The 22,530-nt window shown below is 39.8% G+C and overlaps 2 protein-coding genes across 9 annotated transcripts in view; one reads left to right on the top strand and one right to left on the bottom strand.

Moving 5' to 3' along the window:
* The window catches only part of LOC129030883 (large ribosomal subunit protein uL30m-like), a 69,764-nt gene that overhangs the window by 4,969 nt on the left and 42,265 nt on the right, over positions 1-22,530 (top strand). For 5 of the 6 annotated variants that reach the window (XM_063649223.1, XM_054476735.2, XM_063649220.1 and 2 more), the window contains exons 2-3: positions 17,588-17,665; positions 19,591-19,671. In XM_063649223.1, coding sequence (XP_063505293.1) covers positions 17,615-17,665; positions 19,591-19,671 — 132 coding nt within the window. In that variant the 5' untranslated portion in view covers positions 17,588-17,614. Of the gene's footprint in view, positions 1-12,521; positions 12,648-17,587; positions 17,666-19,590; positions 19,672-22,530 lie in introns of those variants that run through there. The other variant, XM_054476736.2, reaches the window with a different exon arrangement.
* On the bottom strand, positions 642-12,519 carry LOC129030874 (MIT domain-containing protein 1-like). 3 transcript variants are annotated; one of them, XM_054476706.1, is made up of 7 exons: positions 12,229-12,519; positions 5,330-5,431; positions 2,889-3,025; positions 2,722-2,808; positions 1,912-2,027; positions 929-989; positions 642-849 (listed from the first exon to the last, which is right to left on the bottom strand). In XM_054476706.1, exons 1-7 carry the CDS (start codon positions 12,452-12,454, stop codon positions 754-756), a joined length of 825 nt encoding a protein of 274 aa, XP_054332681.1. In that variant the 5' UTR covers positions 12,455-12,519; the 3' UTR covers positions 642-753. The 3 variants fall into 3 exon arrangements, with proteins under 3 accessions (XP_054332681.1, XP_063505278.1, XP_054332682.1); XM_063649208.1 differs by lacking the exon at positions 12,229-12,519 and adding an exon at positions 6,632-6,749; XM_054476707.1 differs by lacking the exon at positions 2,722-2,808.

Consider the following 22,530-nt stretch of genomic DNA (forward strand, 5'->3'; position numbering starts at 1 on the left):
CAAAATGCATTTGGATTAACTGAACGGGTTGATTTGCCTTCATGGAGTTAGGTAATACTGCACAACTGCATGATGGTAAATGTTTACCAACGACAATTATCTTAATTGTAACAAAATTAACATTTTACTTTCCTGTTTATTAGACCCCAAGCCCATCTGTCTTTTTTTTTTCTTTTCTTTTTTTTTTTTTTTTTTGAGACAGGGTCTGGCTCTGTCACCCAGGCTAGAGTGCAGTGGTGCAGTCTCAGCTCACTGCAGCCTCAACCTCCTAGGCTCAAGTGATCCTTCCACCTCACCCTCCCAAGTAGCTAGGACTATAGGCACATGCCACCATGCCTGGCTCATTTTTTTTTTTTGCAGACACAGGTTGCCCAAGCTCCATCTGTCTCTTTAAAAGCACTCTAATCCATGGTGTCTTTCCCTCCTGGACTTAAAACTCCCACAGGCAAAATTAAGATCTAATTCATCTTCCTAATAGATGCTCATTATTTGTTGACATGCTCCCGCAACCAAGTAACAGAGAAGCTGGTAAAATGTTTAAATTAGCTGTATTACTTGAAAGAAACATTGTAAATCTACTGAGTAATATATTTACAAAAATATTTAGGATTGTTCCCACAACTGAACGATGGATCCATAAATTAGTAGAAATATAAAAGTTTATTGTTAAATTCATACATTATAAAAGTGATCTTTTAAAAAAAATCCAATATTCACTTAAAGTAGACATAATACAAATTAGGCTACTGCCCGTCATATATTTTTTGTATGCTTCTTATGAAAAATGTCCACTGTTGTTTCATGACATGGTCTTAAATCAAAATCACAATATCCAAGGGAAAAATGACTCTAAGAAGAGAAGAAAAGAGTATCATTAAAAATGATACAAAAACAGTGCTACACATTTACTCATAAGATTATATCCTACCTGTGGTTTCTTAAAATAATCAAGTCCCCTTCCAATCTTAATCATCCATCCATTGTTGAACCTGTTGAAATTAGTATATAGTATTATATTCAAGACATTTAAGTCAGACTATTAATAAAGCTGTAGTGTATTAAGGGTCAGCAAAATTTCCCCCTAACAAAGCAAACCACTTCCTCCAGTGGCATGAGTTGAATCAAACCTGGGGTTCATTATGAGCTTTGTCCACAATGAAAACAGTCATAGAAACAATCAGTTGATTTAATTATCTGATAGTTTAATCTTGAATTTCAGCTTGTTGATAAAACTTTTTCGTGTTCTGCTAACAAGTGGTGGCAAAGTGTATTCAGGGAAACTGGTGGTGTTTCAAGAGTTCCCCTACCTAGAGATGGGGAATGTGCAGGAGGAGCCCTGGACCCCGACCTCTGCTTTAATAACTACAGCAGCTGCATTTTCATCTGTTTTGCATATTTAGTTTGTGATTAAGTTTTTATTAAAACTGAGTGCCCTTGCTATAAACATAACCACTGTGCTAAACAAAAGGAAGATATCACTAAAATAACTGCATATTCTGTTTTCTTATAGACTCAGGAAATTGTCATGCCTACTAGAATATTTAATAACCCATAAGAAGTAAAGCCACATTAAGTCAATATTAAGTTGACTAGAAATAAATTATTCTAATATCATAACACTATATATACAGTTGAGTAGACAGAAAAGTATTCTCTTTTTCTGTGACACAGAACATGTAAATATTATTCCATTAGGAAATATTAAACTCACACACAAAACACTTGGCTTACTTTGTCAAAAAGAAAGCCAAGTGTTTTTTTTCTTCTCGAAAGTGAAAAAGTACTAAATGGAGTTTTATTTGAATTTTAAATATTTATAAATTATTAAGTATATGCAATTATATAAAACATTTACAAAAATTTTAAGTATATATCAACTGCATAAAAATTAAAACATTATTGTAGACTAACCTAATTTCTCGGTCATGTATTGAAGAAGAGTATTGAACTTCCAACAGCACTCCGTGACTCCTGAGTGACTCTTCTATTTCTTGCAGGCCTCTACTTTGCTGCGCTTGCTCAATGCCCTGTTAATAGCAAAAATACGATTATCTGCCTCAGTTATTATTACTATCTTAAATTATCCCTAAGCTATACAATCTATATCACAGGTGGATTAAGATGGAAATGTTCTATACTAGTTTCAATGTCTGTTATCTCAAAGAAACAACCAAACAATATGAGGTAGTTTAAAGAGCAATTGTTTTTATCAAAATCACCTTTTTTTCTAATGTGAACATAACTCCATCCTGTCTCCTTAAATGTAGTTTAGAATAGTTTTAGTCATCCAAGTGGAGCTGACACCTTTTGAAATCAATTGTAGAAATCATAATTATTTAGAAGCATTCCTATTTTAAGTCAAAATCAAGATAGAGATGCCCACTACCATATCATGCTGCCATGCCCCAGATATAATAATTGGTAAAGAAACAAAATTGTCCATAGTGCAGACAGTGTGATTGCCTCCTAGAATATCCAAGAGACTAAACTAACAAACTATTTGAATAAGCGCATTTAGCAAAGTGGCCAAATACAAAATCAGCATCCTAAAATCAATAACTTTTTTTATGACATGTTATGCATACTGTTAGATAATAAGTTAATTCCCAAGGAAATAAATCTAGCTGAAGCACTGCATCTGTGTTTTCCTTGACTGGACTACATCTTGTAACTGAATAAAGTTAATAAGTTAAGAAAGAGTAAGTGCTTTCAGGTACCTACTTCATCCAGAGAGGTGAGAAGGTGAATAGTTTTTACTTTACACGGTCTCTTAATGAGCATCTCACAAAATCGAAGAAAGTTATACAGCTAAAAGACATTAGAATGGATTATTACTAATTTAGTACATTCAATATGATATTTCATTATATTTTAGTATGTTCACATACCTGATGAGTATGTCTAATATAAGGATCTTCTATCCAAACTTCTGTAACTGTCTCATGAAGGTATTCGCGAAAAAGTGACTCATAACTGAAACCTGTTGCATTCTCTTCTATTTTAATTTGCTTGTGATATTTTCCATCTATAAAACACAGGCTTCAACAGTAAAACCAGTGAGCATTTTTTTTACACATTTTATATTTTATATAGAGTGATTAATCAGCATCAGATACATATTAATTTTTTTAACTTATTCAGCAAATACTTATTGAATGCCTACTAAATATCATATACATTGCAGGATGTTACATGTACAAAGGTATTTAAGGCAAACCACTCCATTAAGTGATTTCTGCCTTCACAGAGGCTAGGCAAGGGGGAAAATCTAGAGGTTTCCTGGAACAGGTCCTTGAGCCAGATCCTATAGACCAGGCAGTTTGTTGAAGGGAGTAGTGTATATATAAAGGTATTCAATAACTTCCTGTCACCATGGGTAGCACCACATACTAAAACTCAGTGGCTATCTGGTCCTTCTCTTCAGACTTGTCTTTTTATGTCTTGCAATCTAATAACTAAAGTGAGTATTAAACATGAATGCAGGGCAGGGCGCGGTAGCTCACGCCTGTAATCCCAGCATTTTGGGAGGCCAAGGTAGGTAGATCATTTGAGGTCAGGAGTTCGAGACCAGCCTGGCCAACATGGTGAAACCCCAGCTCTACTAAAAATATAAAAAGTAGCCAGGCGTGATGTCAGGCGCCTGTAGTCCCAACTACCTGGGGGGCTGAGGCAGGAGAATCACTTGAACCCAGGTGGATGTTGCAGTGAGCTGAGATCACGCCACCACACTCCAGCCTGGGCAACAGAGCAAGACTCTACCTCAAAAAAAAAAAAAAAAAAAAAAGAGAAAGAAAAAACATTAATGCAGTATAATATGAAGCTTCAAAGTCTTTCTTGGCACGTGTAGAGTTTTAAACAAATTTTTAGTACTTCTTAATAACTCAAGCTAAAGACTGGGATGTCACAGGATCAATAGGATAGATCTATTGCTTTTGTTAATTCAAAATGAGCATTGAAAAAATTATCAGAAACCTTTAAGGTTTTAAAAAATTATGACCCCTGGCTGGGCGTGGTGGCTCACACTTGTAATCCCAGCACTTTGGGAGGCTGAGGCGGGAGGATCACCTGAGGTCAGGAGTTAGAGACCAGCCTGACCAATATGGCAAAACCTCAACTCTACTAAAAATAAAAAAATGAGCCAGGCTTGGTGTCGGGTGCCTGTGGTCCCAGCTACTCGGGAGGCTGAGACAGAAGAATTGCTTGAACCCAGGAGGCAGAGGTTGCAGTAAGCCGAGATCACGCCACTGCACTCCAGCCTGGGTAGCAAAGCGAGACTCTGTCTTAAAAAAAAAAAAAAAAAAAAAAAAAAAAACCCTAATGGTAGCCCCTAAATTATACTTTACACTTTGTTTAAAAATCAGTAGTTTGGATTCTGTTCCAAATATTTCCACATAGATAATGTTGGCAACTATGCCTTATTTTTTAAGCCAAGATAGCCACATAGAGGTTAAAAATTTAATTCCATGTACTCAAAACCACAATGCTGAAGGTACTATATTTCATCAATGTTTTGGAGTAAAATTTCATTCTAAATTTCAAATCGGGGCTAAGGAAACACAACTTTATTCCCACTGAACAAAGGAGCTCAGTGGGGGGTCCCCAGGGTATGTACTGATACAGAACAGTAGGAAGAGATGGGGAAAGGGGTGTAGAAAGTATAGAGAGGAAGAAAAGCTGGGGCCTGGGGGCACTGGCTTTTGAGGGCAGCAGTACCTTTGGCTATAGAAAGCAGCAAGTATACACTCAGGTAAGGGTGGAAATGGCCATTTACAGACATTTGTAAACTGGGTGCTTAGGAGTAGGGAACTAATAATAGGGAACAATACCTACCTGACCTCTAATCATTAGGAATGCTTAACTCCTGAGGTGTTTTGATTCACAACAAAATCTGAGAGAAAGCCCAGGAGTTTCTTTAGCTTCTTTCATGATTTTGGTCATTTCATAAAGGGAAATATAAATAAAATACACAATTTACATTCAGTATTCCTCTGTAGTATTTCTTAACATAGGGTCCACACATAAGCTTCATAGGGATTTGTGAACCCCTTAAAAATGGCATGTAACATTCTCCAGTATGTATAGCTTTCATCAGATGTTCAAAGGGGTGTCTGACATTCCCACCCCGAACTAAAAACAAAAACCAAAACAAACAAACAAAAAAATTAAGAACAACTCCTGTATGGGAGTGGAAATACAGATTAAATCCTGTAAGCTCCCAGGGACAACTGGTCCAGACCACACAGAGCTCCAAAGGGCAGGAGCCAGAAACATTGGGTGAATGGACGGTCACAGTTGTTTATGGATGCGTTTTCTAAAACAACCTCTTTACCTTCTTTTTCTTGGTCCAAGTACTTCTTTATGTTTTCCGCTCTGTCCATGTATTTGGAAATTTTTTCTCTGAGATTACATCTCTTAGTATTATCTTTGGTACCTACAAATTTAAAAATATATATTATCAAGTATCAAAATAGTTTTTCTATTTAATTTGGGGATTATTTTCAGTTTCTCAAGTTTTCTACAAATTTCCTATCCTCTAGTATGGCTTGCCTCAGTCCTCAAACATACATAATAAGCTCAAATTTGGCTTGAACATACAAGACCTTCATAGTTACACAAAGTGTGATGCAGCTTGGTTTAGGAGTGGGAGCTCTTGACACTATGTCTCATCTCTGGGACATCAAATCTGGTGGGATGAAAGGTGGCTCATTACATGTCAAACTCATGTCTGAGCACTATTTTATCCTAATTACCCACAAGTTTGAAATTTTTGCATAATTAAAAGATAGCAAAAAATATTTATCTTCCACAAAACCAGCTACTCTTCCAGACTTCCCCATTATAGTTAATGCACATTTTTCCAGCTACCAGAAAAATGTTATTTTTGAATATACACGATCATAAAGTTTTACCCCAACCACCCCTCCTCCCAAATCAGTCAACAAATCACTTCTTGTTCCTCCCCTTCTTTCCTTTCAACATCGCTTATATTTTCCATAATAATCTCATTTTTTGTTTGTTTGTTTTGAGACGGAGTCTCGCTCTGTCGCCCAGGCTGGAGTGCAGTGGCATGATCTCGGCTCTCTGCAACCTCCACCTCCCGGGTTCAAGCAATTCTCCTGTCTTAGCCTCCCGAGTAGCTGGGACTACAGGCGCCCACCACCATGCCTGGCTAGTGTTTGTATTTTTAGTGGAGACTGGGTTTCACCATGTTGGTCAGGCTGGTCTCGAACTCCTGACCTCAAGTGATCCTCCTGCCTCGGCCTCCCAAAGTGCTGGGATTACAGGCATGAGCCACCATGCTCGGCCCATTTTTGTATTTTTAGTAGAGACGGGGTTTCACCATATTGGTCAGGCTGGTCTCCGACTCCTGACCTCAGGTGATCCGCCCACCTCGGCCTCCCAAAGTGCTGGGATTACAGGCGTGAGCCACAGTGCCCAGCCAATAATTTCATTTTAATCTCTCATTTTAAAAAACATTTTGAGTTTTTTATATTTACAGAAAATTTGCAAAAATGCTACAGATAACCTCCTTCACCTAGATTCTCCTAATGTTAACGTATTACAAACCATACTACAAGTATCAGAGCTAGGAAATTAACACTGAAACAATACTATGAACTCATCTACAAACCTTATTTGAATTTCGCCAATTTTCCCACTAATGAAAGTTTGCTTTCTGTTCCAGGATCCCATATTGCATTTAGTTATGTGTCCTTAGTCTCCTCCAATCTGTGTTAGTTCCTTAATCTTTCTCTGCCTTCTATGACCTTGACATTTAGGAAAAATATTGGTCAGTTATTTTTGCAGAATGTCTCTCATTTTGGACAGTCTGATGTTTTCTCATGATTAGACTTGGTTTATGCATTTTTGGCAAGAAAATCACAGAAGTGATGTGCCTTGTTCAGTGGGTACATGATGTTGATGTGTCTTACTACTGATGATGTTAACTTTGACCATTTGGTAAAGGTGTAGTTCAGATTTCTCCACTGTAAAATCACTATTTTCTCTTTTGTAATTTGTAAGTACCTTATGGAAAGATATCCTGCTTCCCATCACTCTTTCTCCCACTAATTTTAGCATCTGTTGATGGTCCTTGCCTGCGACAACTATGACTGTGATGTTTGCAAAAATGGTGGTTTTCTATTTCCGTCATTCCTTCTCAATCTATTTATTCAATTAAATAGTATTGGCTCATGGATATTTATTTTACTCTATGAGTTATAATCCAATACTATCATTTTCCTGCTCAAATTTTATCAGCTTTGGCTTTGACATCTCCTTCATGTTAGTTCCTGTGTCCTTTTGTCAAGCCCCCATAGCTATTATTTCCTTACATTTTGATTCAGGATTTTTTTGTTTCGTTTTGTTTCGTTGAGACAGGGTCTGGCTCTGTTGCCCAGGCTGGAGTGCAGTGGCATGATCTCGGCTCACTGCAACCTCTGCCTCCCAGGCACAAGGAATCCTCCCACCTCAGCCTCCCAAGTAGCTGAGACTACAGGCACATATTACTATGCCTGGCTAGTTTTTGTATTTCTTTTCTATTTTCTGTAGAGACGGGGTATCATCATGTTGCCCAGGCTAGTCTCAAACTCCTGGGCTCAGGCAATCCACCTGCCTTGGCCTTCCAAAGTGCTGGGATTACAGGCATGAGCCACCATGCACAGCCACAAGATGTTTTAAACCAAACTTGTCCAACTCTTGCATGTGGCCCAGGACAGCTTTGAATGAGGCCCAACACAAATTCATAAACTTTTTTTTTTTGAGACGGAGTCTCGCCGTGTTGCCCAGGCTGGAGGCGCAATCTCGGCTTACTGCAACCTCTGCCTCCCAGGTTCAAGCAATTCTCCTGCCTCAGCCTCCGGAGTAGCTGGGATTATAGGCGCCTGCCACCACACCCGGCTAATTTATTGTATTTTTAGTAGAGACAGGGTTTCGCCATGTTGGCCAGGCTGGTCTTGAACTCCTGACCTCAAGCAATCCACCCGCCTAGGGCTCCCAAAGTGCTGGGATTACAGGCGTGAGCCACCACGCCTGGCCATTCGTAAACTTTCTTAAAACATTATGAGGGGGGTGTGTGTGTGTTTGTGTGTTTAAGCTCATCAGCTGTCGTTAGTGTTAGTGTATTTTACGTGTAGCCCAAGACAATTATTTTTCCAATGTGGCCCAGGGAAGCCAAAAGATTTGTTAAAACTAATCTTGTTTATTTTTTGCCCCAGCCTTGAAATACACTTTTCCAAGGAGCCTCAGTCACTTTTATTGAAGAATGGCATTGAGAAACCAAATTCTGGGTGCCAGCTGTGTTCATTGCTGCTGGGGGAGTCCCACCACTACTTCTAGACCTTCTCAGTCAATACAGCTAGGAGGTATATGTAGGCTTACTAACACATACATCTATATATACATACATCTATACGTATTTGTTTCTGTCCATCTATATAAATATTAAAAACCATGAGTTCATGCTGATAACTTTGATTCCACAGAGCTCATTCTAGCTTTCCCCCATCCCTCTCCTGCCCAAATAAAAGCAAAACACAACCTTTCCTCAACATTGCTAGACTTTAAATTATGTAGTAGTTCAGTCTTAGTCATTGTCCTTGATCAGCTGGCAATGTCTCACACATAGACCCATCCTTCAATCATTACGCTACAGTTTCTCAGGCTTGGACCCTTACAGCCATCTTTGATTCCCATTAACTTTACTCCCATATCTAATCATGTGCCAGTGCCCCCTCCTTATCTTAATACTGGTATCATCTCCCTGGTTCATTCAGGCCCTTATCATGTCTCATCTTTTTAAAAAGGTTTTATGTAATTTTAATTGGCACATAATAATTACACATATTAATGGGGTACAATGTGATGTTTTGATACATGTATACATTGTGTAATGATCAAATCAGGGTAATTAGCATATCTGTCATCTCAAATATTTATGGTTTCTTTGTGGTAAGAACATTGAAAATCCTTCATTCTAGCTATGTTGAAACATACAACACATTATTAACTCTAGTCACCCTATTGTGTAATAAGACACCAGAATTTATTCCTCTTATTTAACTGTAATTTTTTTTTTTAAGAGAGACAGGGTTTCACCATGTTGGCCAGGCTGGTCTCGAGCTCCTGACCTCAAGTGAGCCACCCACCTCAGCCTCCCAAAGTACTGGGATTGCAGGCGTGAGCCACTGCGCCTGGCATCAAACTGTAATTTTGTACCCTTTGACCAACCTCTCCCCATTCCTCCTACCCACTGCCCTTCCCAGCTTCTGGTAACCACTATTCTACTCTCTACTTCTATGATATCAACTTTTTTAGATTCCACATATGAGTTAGATCATGTGTTATTTGTTTTTCTGTGTCTGGCTTATTTCACTTAACAATTTCCTACAAGTTTGTCCATGTCACAAATGACAGGATTTCATGTTTTATGGCTGAACAGTACTCTACTGTATATATGTACCACATTTTCTTTATTCATCTGCTGATAGACACTTGGGTTGATTCCCTATCTTAGCTATTACGAATAGTGCTGCAGTAAGCATGGGAGTACAAATATCTCTTCAACATAATGATTTCATTTCCTTTGGATATATACCCAGTAATGGGATCAATGGATCATATGGTAGTTCTCTTTTCAATTTTTTGAGGAATCTCCATACTGTTTTCTATAAGGGCTATACTCACCTCTTATTTTGATTCCAGCAGGAGCTCCTTAATTGGTCTGCTTAATTTCAGTCTCTACAGGTTAGTGTCTACCTTACATCCTTGCCATATTCAGTCCTTTATTCCAGAAATATTTATTGAGAACTAACAACATGCCAGGCACTGTTCTAAGTGCTGTGGATACAGCAGTTAGTAAAACAGACACAATTCTCTTCTATCGTTCAAGTAGGAAGAGAACAATAAAAATAAATTGGCAAAACATGTATATTAGATTGAGGTAAGTGCTATTAAATAAAATAATGAAGGAGGACAGGGAGTGCTGGGATGGGGTTATAATTTTACACTGGAGGTCTGGGAAAGCCTCACAAAGAAGGTGGTATTTGTGTAAAGGCCTGAAATAGGAGAGAGAGTATGCCATGCAAATAAATATCTGTGAGAAAAGAGCACATTCCTGAAAGAGACAAGCCCTGAAATGCAACTCCAATTATGTTACTCCTTTGTAAAAACCTTAAATGGTTTCTCCTTGCCTGTGGAATGAGTTAAAATCTCCTGGTAGTCAAGGCCATCCACAATGTGATCCAAGCCCCTATCTACCTTTAAACTTTACTTCTCACTCTTCCTCTTCAGACACATGCTCAACCAAACTACTTATTTCATAAGACAGCACAGGAATTTGAAGACTCTTAGATGAATTTCTGACTTCTGAAATGCTTTTTCCTCCAAAGCTCCAATCAAACTCCACCTCTACCTTTCCACCCTCACATGACCTTTAACTGTTTAAATCCTCATTGCGTTTATCTATAGCTATCTCTCTCCTGGCACTTATTCCCTGTATTAGCGCTATTTGCATTTTGGTCTTAACCCATCTATGTGACATCACTGTCTCTGTAACCTCTACGGGATCAGTGAAGCACCCTAGAGCAGAACTGTGATTCTCCTGCTTCAGATTCCTAGTGCAGCCAAAACTTGAGCAGTGTTCCACCTGACCAACACAGTACACCATCTGTCTTTTGGGATTCAGTATACCGGAGTCATTGAGGTCTTGGGCTCTGACTGTGACTCTGCCACCTCCTAGTGGCAGAACTTGAAAGCGAACAATACTTTTTATGCTGTAAAACGAGAATACCACCAACTCCTACTTGATAGGGCAATTGGTACGGATGAAATGAGATCATGCTTTTAATGTTCTCTGTAATGCCTGGCACTCAGCACTGAAACGTGATAGCTATGCTTATTGCTGTTGTCACTGTCATCATTATCATCAAATAATGCCCCAGGCAAGGTAGAGTTTATAGTTATTTTTTCTTTTTTTTGAGACGGAGTCTCGCTCTATTGGCAGACTGGAGTGCAGTGGCGCGATCTCGGCTCACTAAAACCTCCGCCTCCCGGATTCAAGCAATTCTCCTGCCTCAGCCTCCCAAGTAGCTGGGACTACAGGTGCGTGCCACCATGCCCGGCTAATTTTTGTATTTTCAGTAGAGACGGGGTTTCACCATGTTGGCCAGGATGGTCTCGATCTCTTGACCTCATGATCCACCCGCCTCGGCCTCCCAAGGTGCTGGGATTACAAGAGTAAGCCACCGCGCCCGGCCGGTAGAGTTTGTAGTTCTGACCAAAGCACCAAACCATAAAGGGCTCCCCTCTGCTGCCTCAAAGATTCTGTAACACTTATATAATTATAAGAAGCTTAAACTAGAAAGCACAGAGGGAGCTTAGTCCAGACCGGGAGTGTCGGGGGTTGGGGAGCAGGAGCTGATCTTATCAATTTAATACATAAATATTGAGTGTCTACTGTGAGCCAGGGTTGTGCTGGGTGTTAAGGAATATTTGGGTATTTCTCAACATTGAATAAGTAATAGGAAAAGTCTCACTGTCTCCTCCACAACCCTGCGCATTTCTCACACCGAACTTCATCCGTTTAAGAAAAACTTTTCTTCTTCTACCGCTACATAATTTTACTTTGGCTTGCTTTAAATGCAAATGTTTAAACAGAAAATTAAAAATAATCGTATAATAAACACCCTTATTACCCATCACCTAAATTTTTTAAATTAGCATTTTTGCTCAAATAGAGCTTCGATTTTTAAGAAATTTTTGCTTAAGGAAAATTAACTAAAGACATCATAGCATCTCTTTCTAAAACACTTTGGTCTGCATCTCTAAAAATTAAGGATAGTTTTGGAAAAAAAAATCATATTGCCTAAGAAAATAATTTTAATGTCCCCAATCTATACTCAGACTTTTCTAATAGATCCAAAAATGTCTTTTAAAGTTCGTACAAACCCAGGTCCTATCAAAGCTTATATATTACATTGCGTTATATCTTATATCTCTTAAGTCTTTTAAAATCTAGACTAGTAGCCTCCCCACCTTTTCTAGATGACATCAATCTATTAAAGATCTAAAAGAAAGCGGCCCAGTTGTCCTGTAGAATATCCCACCTTCTGTATTTAACTGCTTCTTCGTGGTGTGGAAAAATCATTTTTAACTCATTCACTTCACCCCAGACACAGCAGGAACCAGCTCCTTTTCCTCAGGTCCTCCCCGCCTTGGCTCATTGCTCACCTTTCAGAACCTGCAGAAGCAGATCAATCCCCTCTTGGTAACACACCAGAGCCTGCGGATACCGCGACTCCGAATCTAGTTCTACCGCCCGCTTTAGCACAGTGGCTGCAGCTGTGCTCTGCGGATCCTGCCCCAGCCCGAACTTCGCCATAATTCCGGGAGTTGTCCTCCGCCTCAACCCAGGATGAAGTTGAGCGGGTCTGCTGCGCTTCCGGGAAGTGGCCATGTGATACCCAGGCGCCTGCGCTCTCTTTCTAGGGACTTTCCTGAGTGGGAGGGATTTCGCCGGAACAAAAATGCCTCAGTTTGCAGGTCGCGCTCACTGCGACGGCAGGCTTTGAATGTAGCACTTGGTAGTTCTTCCTCTGCTCTGCTTCCCTTCGGAGGAAAAGTTCAGGCTGAAGGTTCAGCGGGTGCTGGTGAGTGGGGAATGAGTGGCGGAGAGTGCGGCATTCTTCGCAAGGTGTATCCGGGAACCCTCTGCAGATCCTAATTGATTTTCCCTATTGCGTTCTGAGTTGGCCTGTTACGACAACCTAAATGGGTCTGCGCCTGATCCCGTCACATTGGCTCCCGTAAGGCCACTGGCCTGCAGGATCCCCCCGTTTCCCAATTTGCAGGATCCAGGCCCATGCGGCTTTTTGTGCCCAGACTCTTGGAGCTCAAGAACGGAGCCGCCGAGGCTGGACAGCTTGGGAAAGGGAACCCAAGCAGCATTTTCTGTGCTGCTGCTTTATTCATGACTTAGGGTTGCCATTGGGTATTATTGCTTTTTTTTTTTTTTTAATGAAGATAGAAAATTGTCTTTATTTTTGTATTGCTTCATTTTATAATGCAAACATCCAAGAGTTGGCAGTTAGAATATTTGCCATTTTATTAAAACTGTGATTTGTTACCATTTTGATCGAGACCTACCAAAAGCTGTTAGTTCTGCCCTTTTTGCTAAGAGGCAGTAATGAGGGCTGCCTACTGCTTGTTACGCACTAGGAGTTCAGAGAAGAGACACGCTTCCAGCTTTCAGAGATCTCTGGTATCTCTGCAAGAGTGATTCCATGTTTTGTATTTCAGAAGTGTTTTTCCCACTTTAAAAATTATATACATTGTCGATTTAGAAAAAGAAATCGGTTTTTAACATTCCTGTTGCATGCATGCTCATTGTAAAAAGACAAAAGAACTATCGGTCGGTGACGGGGGAGAAGGGGGAGGAAAAACGCCTTTTTTCATACCCCCAGGGGTATGTTAACGTTTTTCTGACAACCTTCCAGAGTTTTTCTGATTACACACGTTCACAGACATTTAAAAAAATAGAAATGGGATCATACTTCTCCTGTGATGCCTGATATTTTCCTGTTTTACAGGAGACAGCATAATGGTTTCAGGGTCCAGGAGTTACGTGCCTAATTATTAACAGTAACTTTTACTTTATTAAAACATTCCTTGCCGGGAGCGGTGGCTCAAGCCTGTAATCTCAGCACTTTCGGAGGCCGAAGCGGGAGGATCACGAGGTCAGGAGATCGAGACCATCCTGGCTAACACGGTGAAACCCCTTCTCTACTAAAAATACAAAAAATTAGCCGGGCGTGGTGGCGGGCGCCTGTAGTCCCAGCTACTGGGGAGGCCGAGGCAGGAGAATGGCGTGAACCCGAGAGGCGAAGCCTGCAGTGAGCCCAGATCGTGCCACTGCACTCCAGCCTGGGCGACAGAGCGAGACTCCGTCTCAAAAAAATAAATAAATAAAATAAAATAAACATATTCCTTGAGTCAAACGTGGTGACACACACCTAGCTCCAATTATTGGGAAAATTGAGGATTTCTTGAGGCTGAGTTCAATACCAGAAACATAGCGAGACTCTGTCTCTAAAAACTTGTAACTTTTGACTATCACACCTTCAGAAGTCTGCAAATATTTAAACTTCAGTTATTCTGCAAAAATATATTATGTGTCTGCTATAGGGCAGATACCGCTTTACATAGATGTTTGGGATACTTCTATTAATATAACAGACCCAAAACAACAAAATCTAAAAACCTTTTTCCTATGGAATTGGCATGCTATTGAATGGACATGCACTGAACAACAAAACCTAACAGATAATTAAGTTACATTAGAAGATAAGCACAATAGAAAGCAAAGTGAAGAGGAATTGGGAGTGTTGACAGTTGGGGTATGGGTGAAAATGTTAAATGATGTGATCTGGGTTGACCTCATTGAAAAGGTGAGATTTGAGCCAAAAATTGAAAAAGATAAGGAAATTAGCCATGTAAATATCAGGATCATTTCAGGAGAGGGAATGGTCAGTCAAAGGGAGCATGCCTGCTTGACTAGTTCTAGATCAAACAAGGGGGGCAGCATGTCTGGTGATCGAGCAAGGGAGTAATTGGAGATGGAGTCCTGGAGGTGGGGAAGGTTGGTAATGCTGTGCTACAAAGACATGAGAGGGTGAGGGTTAAGAGTTGGAGCCGGGGGTGGTGGCCCACGCTTGTAACCCCAGCACTTTGGGAGCCCAGGCGGGCGGATCACCTGAGGTCAGGAGTTCAAGACCAGCCTAGCCAACATGGTGAAACCCCGTCTCCACTAAAAATACAAAAATTAGCTGGACATGGTGGCGCGTGCCTCTGATCCCAGCTACTCAGCAGGCTGAGGCAGGATAATCGGTTGAACCCAGGAGGCGGAGGTTGCAGTGAGCTAAGATTGGGCCACTGCACTCCAGCCTGGGCGACAAAGCGAGACTGTCTCAAAAACAAAAAAAAAAAAAAAAGAATTTGATTTTCATTGTGATCAAAATCACAGTGAATTTTAATTTTTTCATAAATAAACTTTATTTTTGAATAGTTTTAGATTTTCAAAGAAGTTGTGAAGATGGTACAGAGTTTCTATATATGCTACACTGTTTCCCCCTTTCATGTTTGGTATACCTGTGTACAGTTGATGAACCAATATTGATACGTTATTAAAGTCCATACTTTATTTAGATTTACTTAGTTTTTGCCAAATGTCCTTTTGCTATTCCAGGATCCCATCCAGGATACCACATTACATTTAATGGTCATGACTTCTTCCTTAGGCTCCTCTTAACTGTGACAGTTTCTCAGACTTTCCTTGTTTTTGATATCATTGACAGTTTTGAGGCAGTTAGGTGTTTGGGAAGATACTGGAAGATAGTACCTACATAAATTATTTGGAATTCTTCTGAATGGGATATTTGTTCTTTCTCATTAACTTATTCACCTATTTATATTAGTATGAATTTAGGGTTGTTTATTTATTTATTTTTTTTCGTTTGGATTATAAGCCAGTAATACTTTGTTACTTATTTTGTTGCTGAAATTGTTTCAGCTTTGGCTACAGTTGACTCTAGTGTCCCTTTGACATACCCCATCATTATGTTTTTTCCAGTAGTTCCTTTCTGGCATTACAAAGTGCTCCAGACATAATCAGCCATTTCTCAAAGAAGCACTGGTTCCTTTTATTAAAGAATGCAGCCAAGATCTGGGCACTGGGTGTGCTCCTTGCCACTGAGTGCTATTGCTTTAAGTCCTCTCAGCTAACAGAGCTAGCCCATGTATATATGCATATCTATAATTACTTCTATATCCCTCAATAGCTATATTAAGCTAAACATGAGTTCCATTTCCAATCTAGTATATCAGGATCATTGTAGCCTTCCCCTCTTGCTTATGTGTAACCTCCCACTTCAACAGTGAGAATCCTGGCTCTCTGGAAGATTTTTGAGCAGAGTGACATGATCTAAGATTTAATGAGATGATTTATTGCTGATACACAAAAAAGATATTAGGGGAATTGGAATGGAAGCAGAAGTCCAGTTAGGATTTTGTTGACATCTAAGTGATCAGAAAGATTTTTTTAAAGTGTGAAGCTAAGTATGTTGGATTAAGTACCTAACCTTGATACGAGGAAGTCTGGTAAAATAATCTAGCATTAGATAGGTTCAGTTGCTGAGGAATGTTTCTGAGGTCTGGCTCTCTTCAGGAGATGTCTTGCATTGATTCTCACAGTTCCATTGCTTTATTCACATCACAGGAAAGACTTGCAGAACTTGAATGAGCTAGAATCTGTGGGACACTGAATTACAACACTTAACCTATTTTAGTGTGTTAGAGCAGAAGTCTCCAAACCCCAGGCCTTAGACCCAGACCATTTGCTGGCCATTAGGAACCAGGTGGCACAGCAGGAGGTGAGCTGCGGTTGAGTGAGCATTACCACCTGAGCTCCACCTCCTGTCAGAGCAGTCCAACATTAGATTCTCATAGGAGCGTGAACGCTATTGTGAACTGTGCGTGCAAGGGATCTAGATTGCATGCTCCTTATGAGAATCTAATGCCTGATGATCTGAGGTGAACAGTTTCATCCGGAAACCTTCCCTTCCACCGCTCCGTATCTGTGGAAAAATTGTCTTCATGAAACTGGTCCAGTGTCAAAAAGGTTGGGGACTGCAGTTTTAAGAGTATTCTTATTAGCTTTGCAATAATTTAATAATAATAAAAGCTACCATTTATTGAGGGCTTCCCACATGCCAGGTACTGTTTTAGGTGCTTTGTAGAATAACTCATTTGCAAGACAGGTATTTTCTTTCTTTTCTGGGGGAAAAATTGTAACGCACGAATTAAGTAACCTGTCCGAGATATACATGTAGTTCATGAACTTAATCTTTCTGCTTTCAGTATAAGTCAGTATAGTAGGCTACAGTTGTTTTGTGTCTAATTCAATAAATATGACCTTTTTAGGTTGTTGAAGCAATGCGTGTGCATTGAGAATAGTTAAAAAAATACAAATAAGCAAAAAAAATTCTACTTTTTAACAGAAAGGTGTTATGATTTAGTGAAAATGCACTCGCCTTAGGAATTAGGAGAATGAGGTTCCAGACCACAAACTTTATCGATAGCTGGATGCACTTGGATAAATTATTGAACTTTCTGGAATTCATTGTCCTCATTCATAAAGTAAGGATGTGGGCAGTCAGTTCTAATTATAGGAATTGGGATTTCTTCAGTCCCTTCTAGCTCTTTAATTTTCTGTGATTCTATGGCAAAGCATTCTTTATCTGCCTTCATTGTTGAAGAAGACACTTTAAATGATAGTAATTTTGTGGAATCAATCTAGGACTGACTCATTTGATGAAAATGGGATGTGGTTAATGTGTATAATTACTACCTGTGGTTGAATAAAACATTTATAAATTAATTCGTGCCCTTATTGTATTAAAATAACTAATATGTTTTACTGTTAAACTTAAGTTTACAATTAATTTGTTGCTTAGTTTTTTAATACTAGAGAAGGGGAAACCTGTTCATTTCCAAGATATAGTTGACTGACGGGTCTACTTCCTACTTCCCACAGGCTCTAAAGAGAGCAATCACTACACTTATGGCTGGGATTTTGCGCTTAGTAGTTCAGAGGCCCCCAGGCAGACTACAGGTAAGTGTTTCTTTTCAAGAATTTGTCTTTTCTACCCCTTATGATTTTTTTTTTAAATCATTACAAGGCAAGCTAAGTTCTTTTTTTTATTTTTTTGAGACGGAGTCTCGCTCTGTCACCCAGGCTGAAGTGCAGTGGCGCGATCTGGGCTCACTGTAGTCTCCGCCTCCCTGGTTCAAGCAATTCTCCTGCCTCAGCCTCCTGAGTAGCTGGGACTACAGGTGTCTGCCACTACACCTGGCTAATTTTTGTATTTTTCGTATACTCGGGGGTTTCACCATATTGGCCAGGCTGGTCTCCAACTCCTGACCTTGTGATCCACCCGCCCCGGCCACCCAAAATTAAGTTATTTCACCAGTTCCTTTTCGAAATTGTTTAGATATTGAAAGTTAATCTTGTTTATGTGTGGTTTTTCTGCTGTTTTATCCCTAAAGATCTAGAATCAAAAAAGTTCTTTTTCTGGAAAACATGCCAATAAAAAATGGCTGTCATTGATTCCCCTTGGTCTGCCTTAATCTTAAAGTTTTAGGTTGTTTTTCCCCTTAGATTACGGAAGGAGTGCATTTTCAATAATAAAATATTAGAAAAATACAGAAAATCAGAAGGAAGAGAAATAATCTCTAAGAGACCCTCAGTGTTAGCATTTTCATGTATCTCCTTCTGGGCTTGCTTATGGAAAGTGCAGTGGTGCAGCCTAATCTGCTCATAAGGGCCAGAGCCTAGATGAGCCTGTTAACCTGCTCCTGGCTGCAGATGACAACAATGTAAGGGGCTTTATATATATTACCTTAACCTCAGATTAATCCTGTGAGGTCAATATGAGTTCCTTTTTAGAGCTGAGGAAACTGACCCTCTGAGAGAGTAAGTGTCTCATGTCTCACAGCTGGTAGGCAGCAGAACTCAGCCCAATGCCTGTCTTCTAGTGGTTTATGCCATCTCTGCAATGCAGGAAATGCTGGGAGGGAATGATAGGAATGACTGTTGCCCATTCCCACAGCAGTATCCTGGTATGAAAGGCTGGCAGTGAATCCTTTTTCTTCAGCAGCCTGAGAGAAATGGGATTGGAGGAATGTAGAGCAGGAACAAGAGGTAGGAACTAGGAGTGATGACATTGTTAGAACTAGAAGGGAAACTAGAAACTCATTTTTTATTTCTTTTGTATTGTCTTGTTAAATGTGAATTATTGCACATTGTCTAGGGCAAGAGTTGATAAACTATGGCCTTTAGGGCAAATTCAGCCTGCCACCTATTTTTGTAGATAACAGTTTTATTGAAAAATAGCCACACCCGGCTGGGCGCGGTGGCTCACGCTTGTAATCCCAGCACTTTGGGAGGCCGAGGTGGACGGATCATGAGGTCAGGAGATCGAGACCATCCTGGCCAACACGGTGAAACCCTGTCTCTACTAAAAATACAAAAAAAAAATTAGCTGGATGTGGTGGTGGGCGCCTGTAGTCCCAGCTATTCAGGAGGCTGAGGCAAGAGAATGGCGTGATCCCGGGAGGCAGAGGTTGCAGTGAGCCGAGATTGCGCCACTGCAGTCCAGCCTGGGCAACAGAGTGAGACTCCATCTCAAAAAAAAAAAAAAAGAAAAGTTTGCATATTGTCTGACTGCTTTTACCCTGTGATGGCCAAGCTGAGTTTTTGCAATGGAGACTACATAGCTCTAGAGCTGGAAATGTTTACTATCTGGTCCTTTACAGAAAACGGTTACCAATCCATGGTCTAAAAGTATATTTATATGCTTTTAGCTTTATATTATGTTAGTGCTTGGATGGGATGCATTCACTCAGCTAGGGAGCTAAGATATACCTTTAATAATTATAGGGTAGGTTGGAACAGACTTCTGTTACCTAAAGATTGGTGGGTATGGATTTCTGTACTGACAGAATTCTAAAAAAAACATGATTTATATCTTATTTTAGACCGTGACAAAAGGTGTGGAGTCTCTTATTTGTACAGATTGGATTCGTCACAAATTCACCAGATCAAGAATTCCAGAAAAAGTAAGAACAAAGTTTGATTTTTTTTAATGTTAGTGTTGTTTTTAAATATATGTTTTAAGTGGTAACTATTTTTGTAATATTGAAAGATTTTATGTTAAATTATATGTGGATGCAGGTGGTGGTACAGAATTTAAAGCACAGTGGGATTTATGTAAATGGTGATTATAAAAATAAAACTGTTCTGTCACTTGTGTCACTGGCCTTCACAGTAATGGGTTTTTATTATTTCAGTCTACTTATTCCTGCTTATGGTTTGTACACGTGTGTTGGTATCACCATTGTCCTGAGAAAGCAGTGGGTCTTCCTACTCAGGCTCTCACTGTGTCACTCTTCATTTTCACTTTCCGTATTGATCATTGTTACTTTGGATCTTTCAGCTTTTTCTGTTTCATTTCTGTGTACCTATCATTCTTTTAGATAATATTGACTAAGCTCGCCATTGATTTTTGTTTAAAATTTTTTTTTAAAGAGAGTTTTGCTTTGTTGCCCAGGCTGGAGTGCAGTGGTGCAATCTCAGCTCACTGCAACCTCTGTCTCCCAGGTTCAAACAGTTTTTGTGCCTCAGCCTCCAGAGTTTCTGGGACCACAGGCTCGCACCACCACACCCGGCTAATTTTTGTATTTTTAATGGAGACGGGGTTTCATCATGTTGCTTAGGCTTGTCTTGCACTCCTGATCTCAAGTGATCCACCCGCCTTGGCCTCCCAAAGTGCTGGGATTACAGGCACCCAGCCTGTTTTTATTTGTTTTTTAATTAATAGTCTTTATTTCTTAAAGCAGTTTTAGGTTTGCAGAAACATTGATTGGGAAGTATGGAGAGTTCCTATGTGCTCCCTCCCCCCAGCATACACAGTGTCCCCCACAACTGATGAACCAACGGGACACAGTATTATTAACTAAATACCATAGTTTACACTAGCATTCAGTCTTCATGTTGTGAAGTTCTATGGGTTTTGACAAATGCATAATGACATGTATCCACTATTACAGTATTATACAGAATAGTTTCACTGCCCTAAGTATCACCTGTGGTTCACCTATTTATTCTTCCCAACTCCCAAACCCTGGAAACCACTGATCTTTTTATTATCTCCATAGTTTTGCCTTTTCTAGAATGTAATATAACTGAAATCATATGGTATATAGCCCTTTCAAACTGGCTTCTTTCTCTTAGCAATATACCTGTAAGGTTCCTCCATGTCTTTTTGTGGCTTGCTTGCTTATTTTTTATTGCTGAATAATATCCCATTGCATAGACGTACACAGTTTATTTGTGCATTCACGTATGGGAAAACATCTTGGTTGCTTCTAGTTTTGGACAGTAATGAACAAAGCTGCTATAAACATTCATGTATAGATTTTTGTGTGGACATAAATTTCCAACTCATCAGTTAAATACCTAGGAGCATAATTGCTGGATTGTATGGTAAAGACTATATTTAGCTTTGTAAAGCCTGGGTATTTTGTTTATTTGTTTTGGGTGGGGGGTTCCTAATATTTTTTATTGTGGTAAAATACACATATAACATTTACCATCTTAACCACTTTTAAGTGTGCTATTCAATGGCATTAGGTAATTGACACTGTTGTGCAACTATTACAACCATCCATCTCCAGAACTCTTTTCATCTTGCAAAACTGAAACTCTATATCCACTAAATAATAACTGCCAACCTAGGCAACATAAGGAGACCCAGTCTCTACCGAAAAAAAAAAATAAATAAATTAGATGGGTGTTGTGGTACACACCTGTAGTCCTAGCTACTCAGGAGGCTGAGCGGGGAGGATTGCTCAATCTCAAGAGGTTAAGGCTGCAATGACCTATAATTGTGCCACTGCACTCCAGCCTGGGCAACAGAGGAAGATCCTGTCTCAAAAATTAATAATAACAGTAACTCACCATTTTCCCCTCTCCCTAGCTTCTGGTGACTACCATTCTCCATTTATTTTCTTAAAAGATAGAACGGCATTACCATTGACTACTTTGATACCTGTAATGTGCTTGGTGTTCTTTTATCAGAAATCTCATCCAGGTACAATAGTTCACACCTGTATTCCTAGCATTTTGGGAGGCTGAGGCAGGAGGATCACTTGAGTCCAGGAATTCAAGACCAGCCTGGGCAACATAGTGAGACTCTGTATCTACAAAAAATTTAAAAATTAGCTAGGTGTGGTGGTGCATGCCTGTAGTCCCAGCTACTCAGAGGCTGAGATGAGAGGATCACTTTAGCAAGAGGTCAAGGGTGTAGTAAGCCATGATCGGATCAGTGCACTCCAGCCTGGGCAACAGAGTGAGACCTTGTCTCAAAACAAAATGAAATCTTTTTTATTTTTCAAGTCATTGTCTTTCCACTGCTATTCTTTCCACAACTATATTGTCTTATATCTTTCCATGTTTCTTACTCTGTATTTCTGGAAGGATAGATAGAAATGTTGGCATTCATTTAAAATATGCAAGGCTAGACAGAGGCAGGAGAATAACACACACTGGGGCCTGTAGGGGGCGAGTGGAGGGAGAGCATCAGGAAAAAGAGCTAATGCATGCTGGGCTTCATACCTAGGTGATGGGTTGATAAGTGCAGCAAATAATGCAGCAGATTGCCATGGCACACGTTTACCTATGTAACAAACCTGCACATCCTGCGTTTGTGCTCTGGAATTTTAAATAAAATAAATGTGCAAGGCAGTGGTTTCGATCATCAACTGTGATAAATGTGAAAACCTTTAAACCTCATGAAAATAGCCCCTGACTATCTTTTTTTTGTTGTTGTTTTTTTTTTTTTTTTGGAGACGGAGTCTCGCTCTGTCTCCAGGCTGGAGTGCGGTGGCGTGATCTCAGCTCACTGCAACTTCCACCCT

This window comes from Pongo pygmaeus, chromosome 12, assembly GCF_028885625.2.
Source record: "Pongo pygmaeus isolate AG05252 chromosome 12, NHGRI_mPonPyg2-v2.0_pri, whole genome shotgun sequence".
Taxonomy (NCBI): Eukaryota; Metazoa; Chordata; class Mammalia; order Primates; family Hominidae; genus Pongo; species Pongo pygmaeus.

What these genes read in the sequence shown, in the direction of transcription:
- LOC129030874 (XM_054476706.1), bottom strand. Translation starts at nt 12,454, where the DNA reads ATGGCCACTTCCCGGAAGCGCAGCAGACCCGCTCAACTTCATCCTGGG. An exon ending in CTTGGACCAAGAAAAAGAAG is followed by an intron (nt 3,026 to 5,329) that starts GTAAAGAGGTTG and finishes TGTGTTTTATAG; the next exon opens with ATGGAAAATATCACAAGCAA. An exon ending in ATACATGACCGAGAAATTAG is followed by an intron (nt 990 to 1,911) that starts GTTAGTCTACAA and finishes TAATTTCAACAG; the next exon opens with GTTCAACAATGGATGGATGA.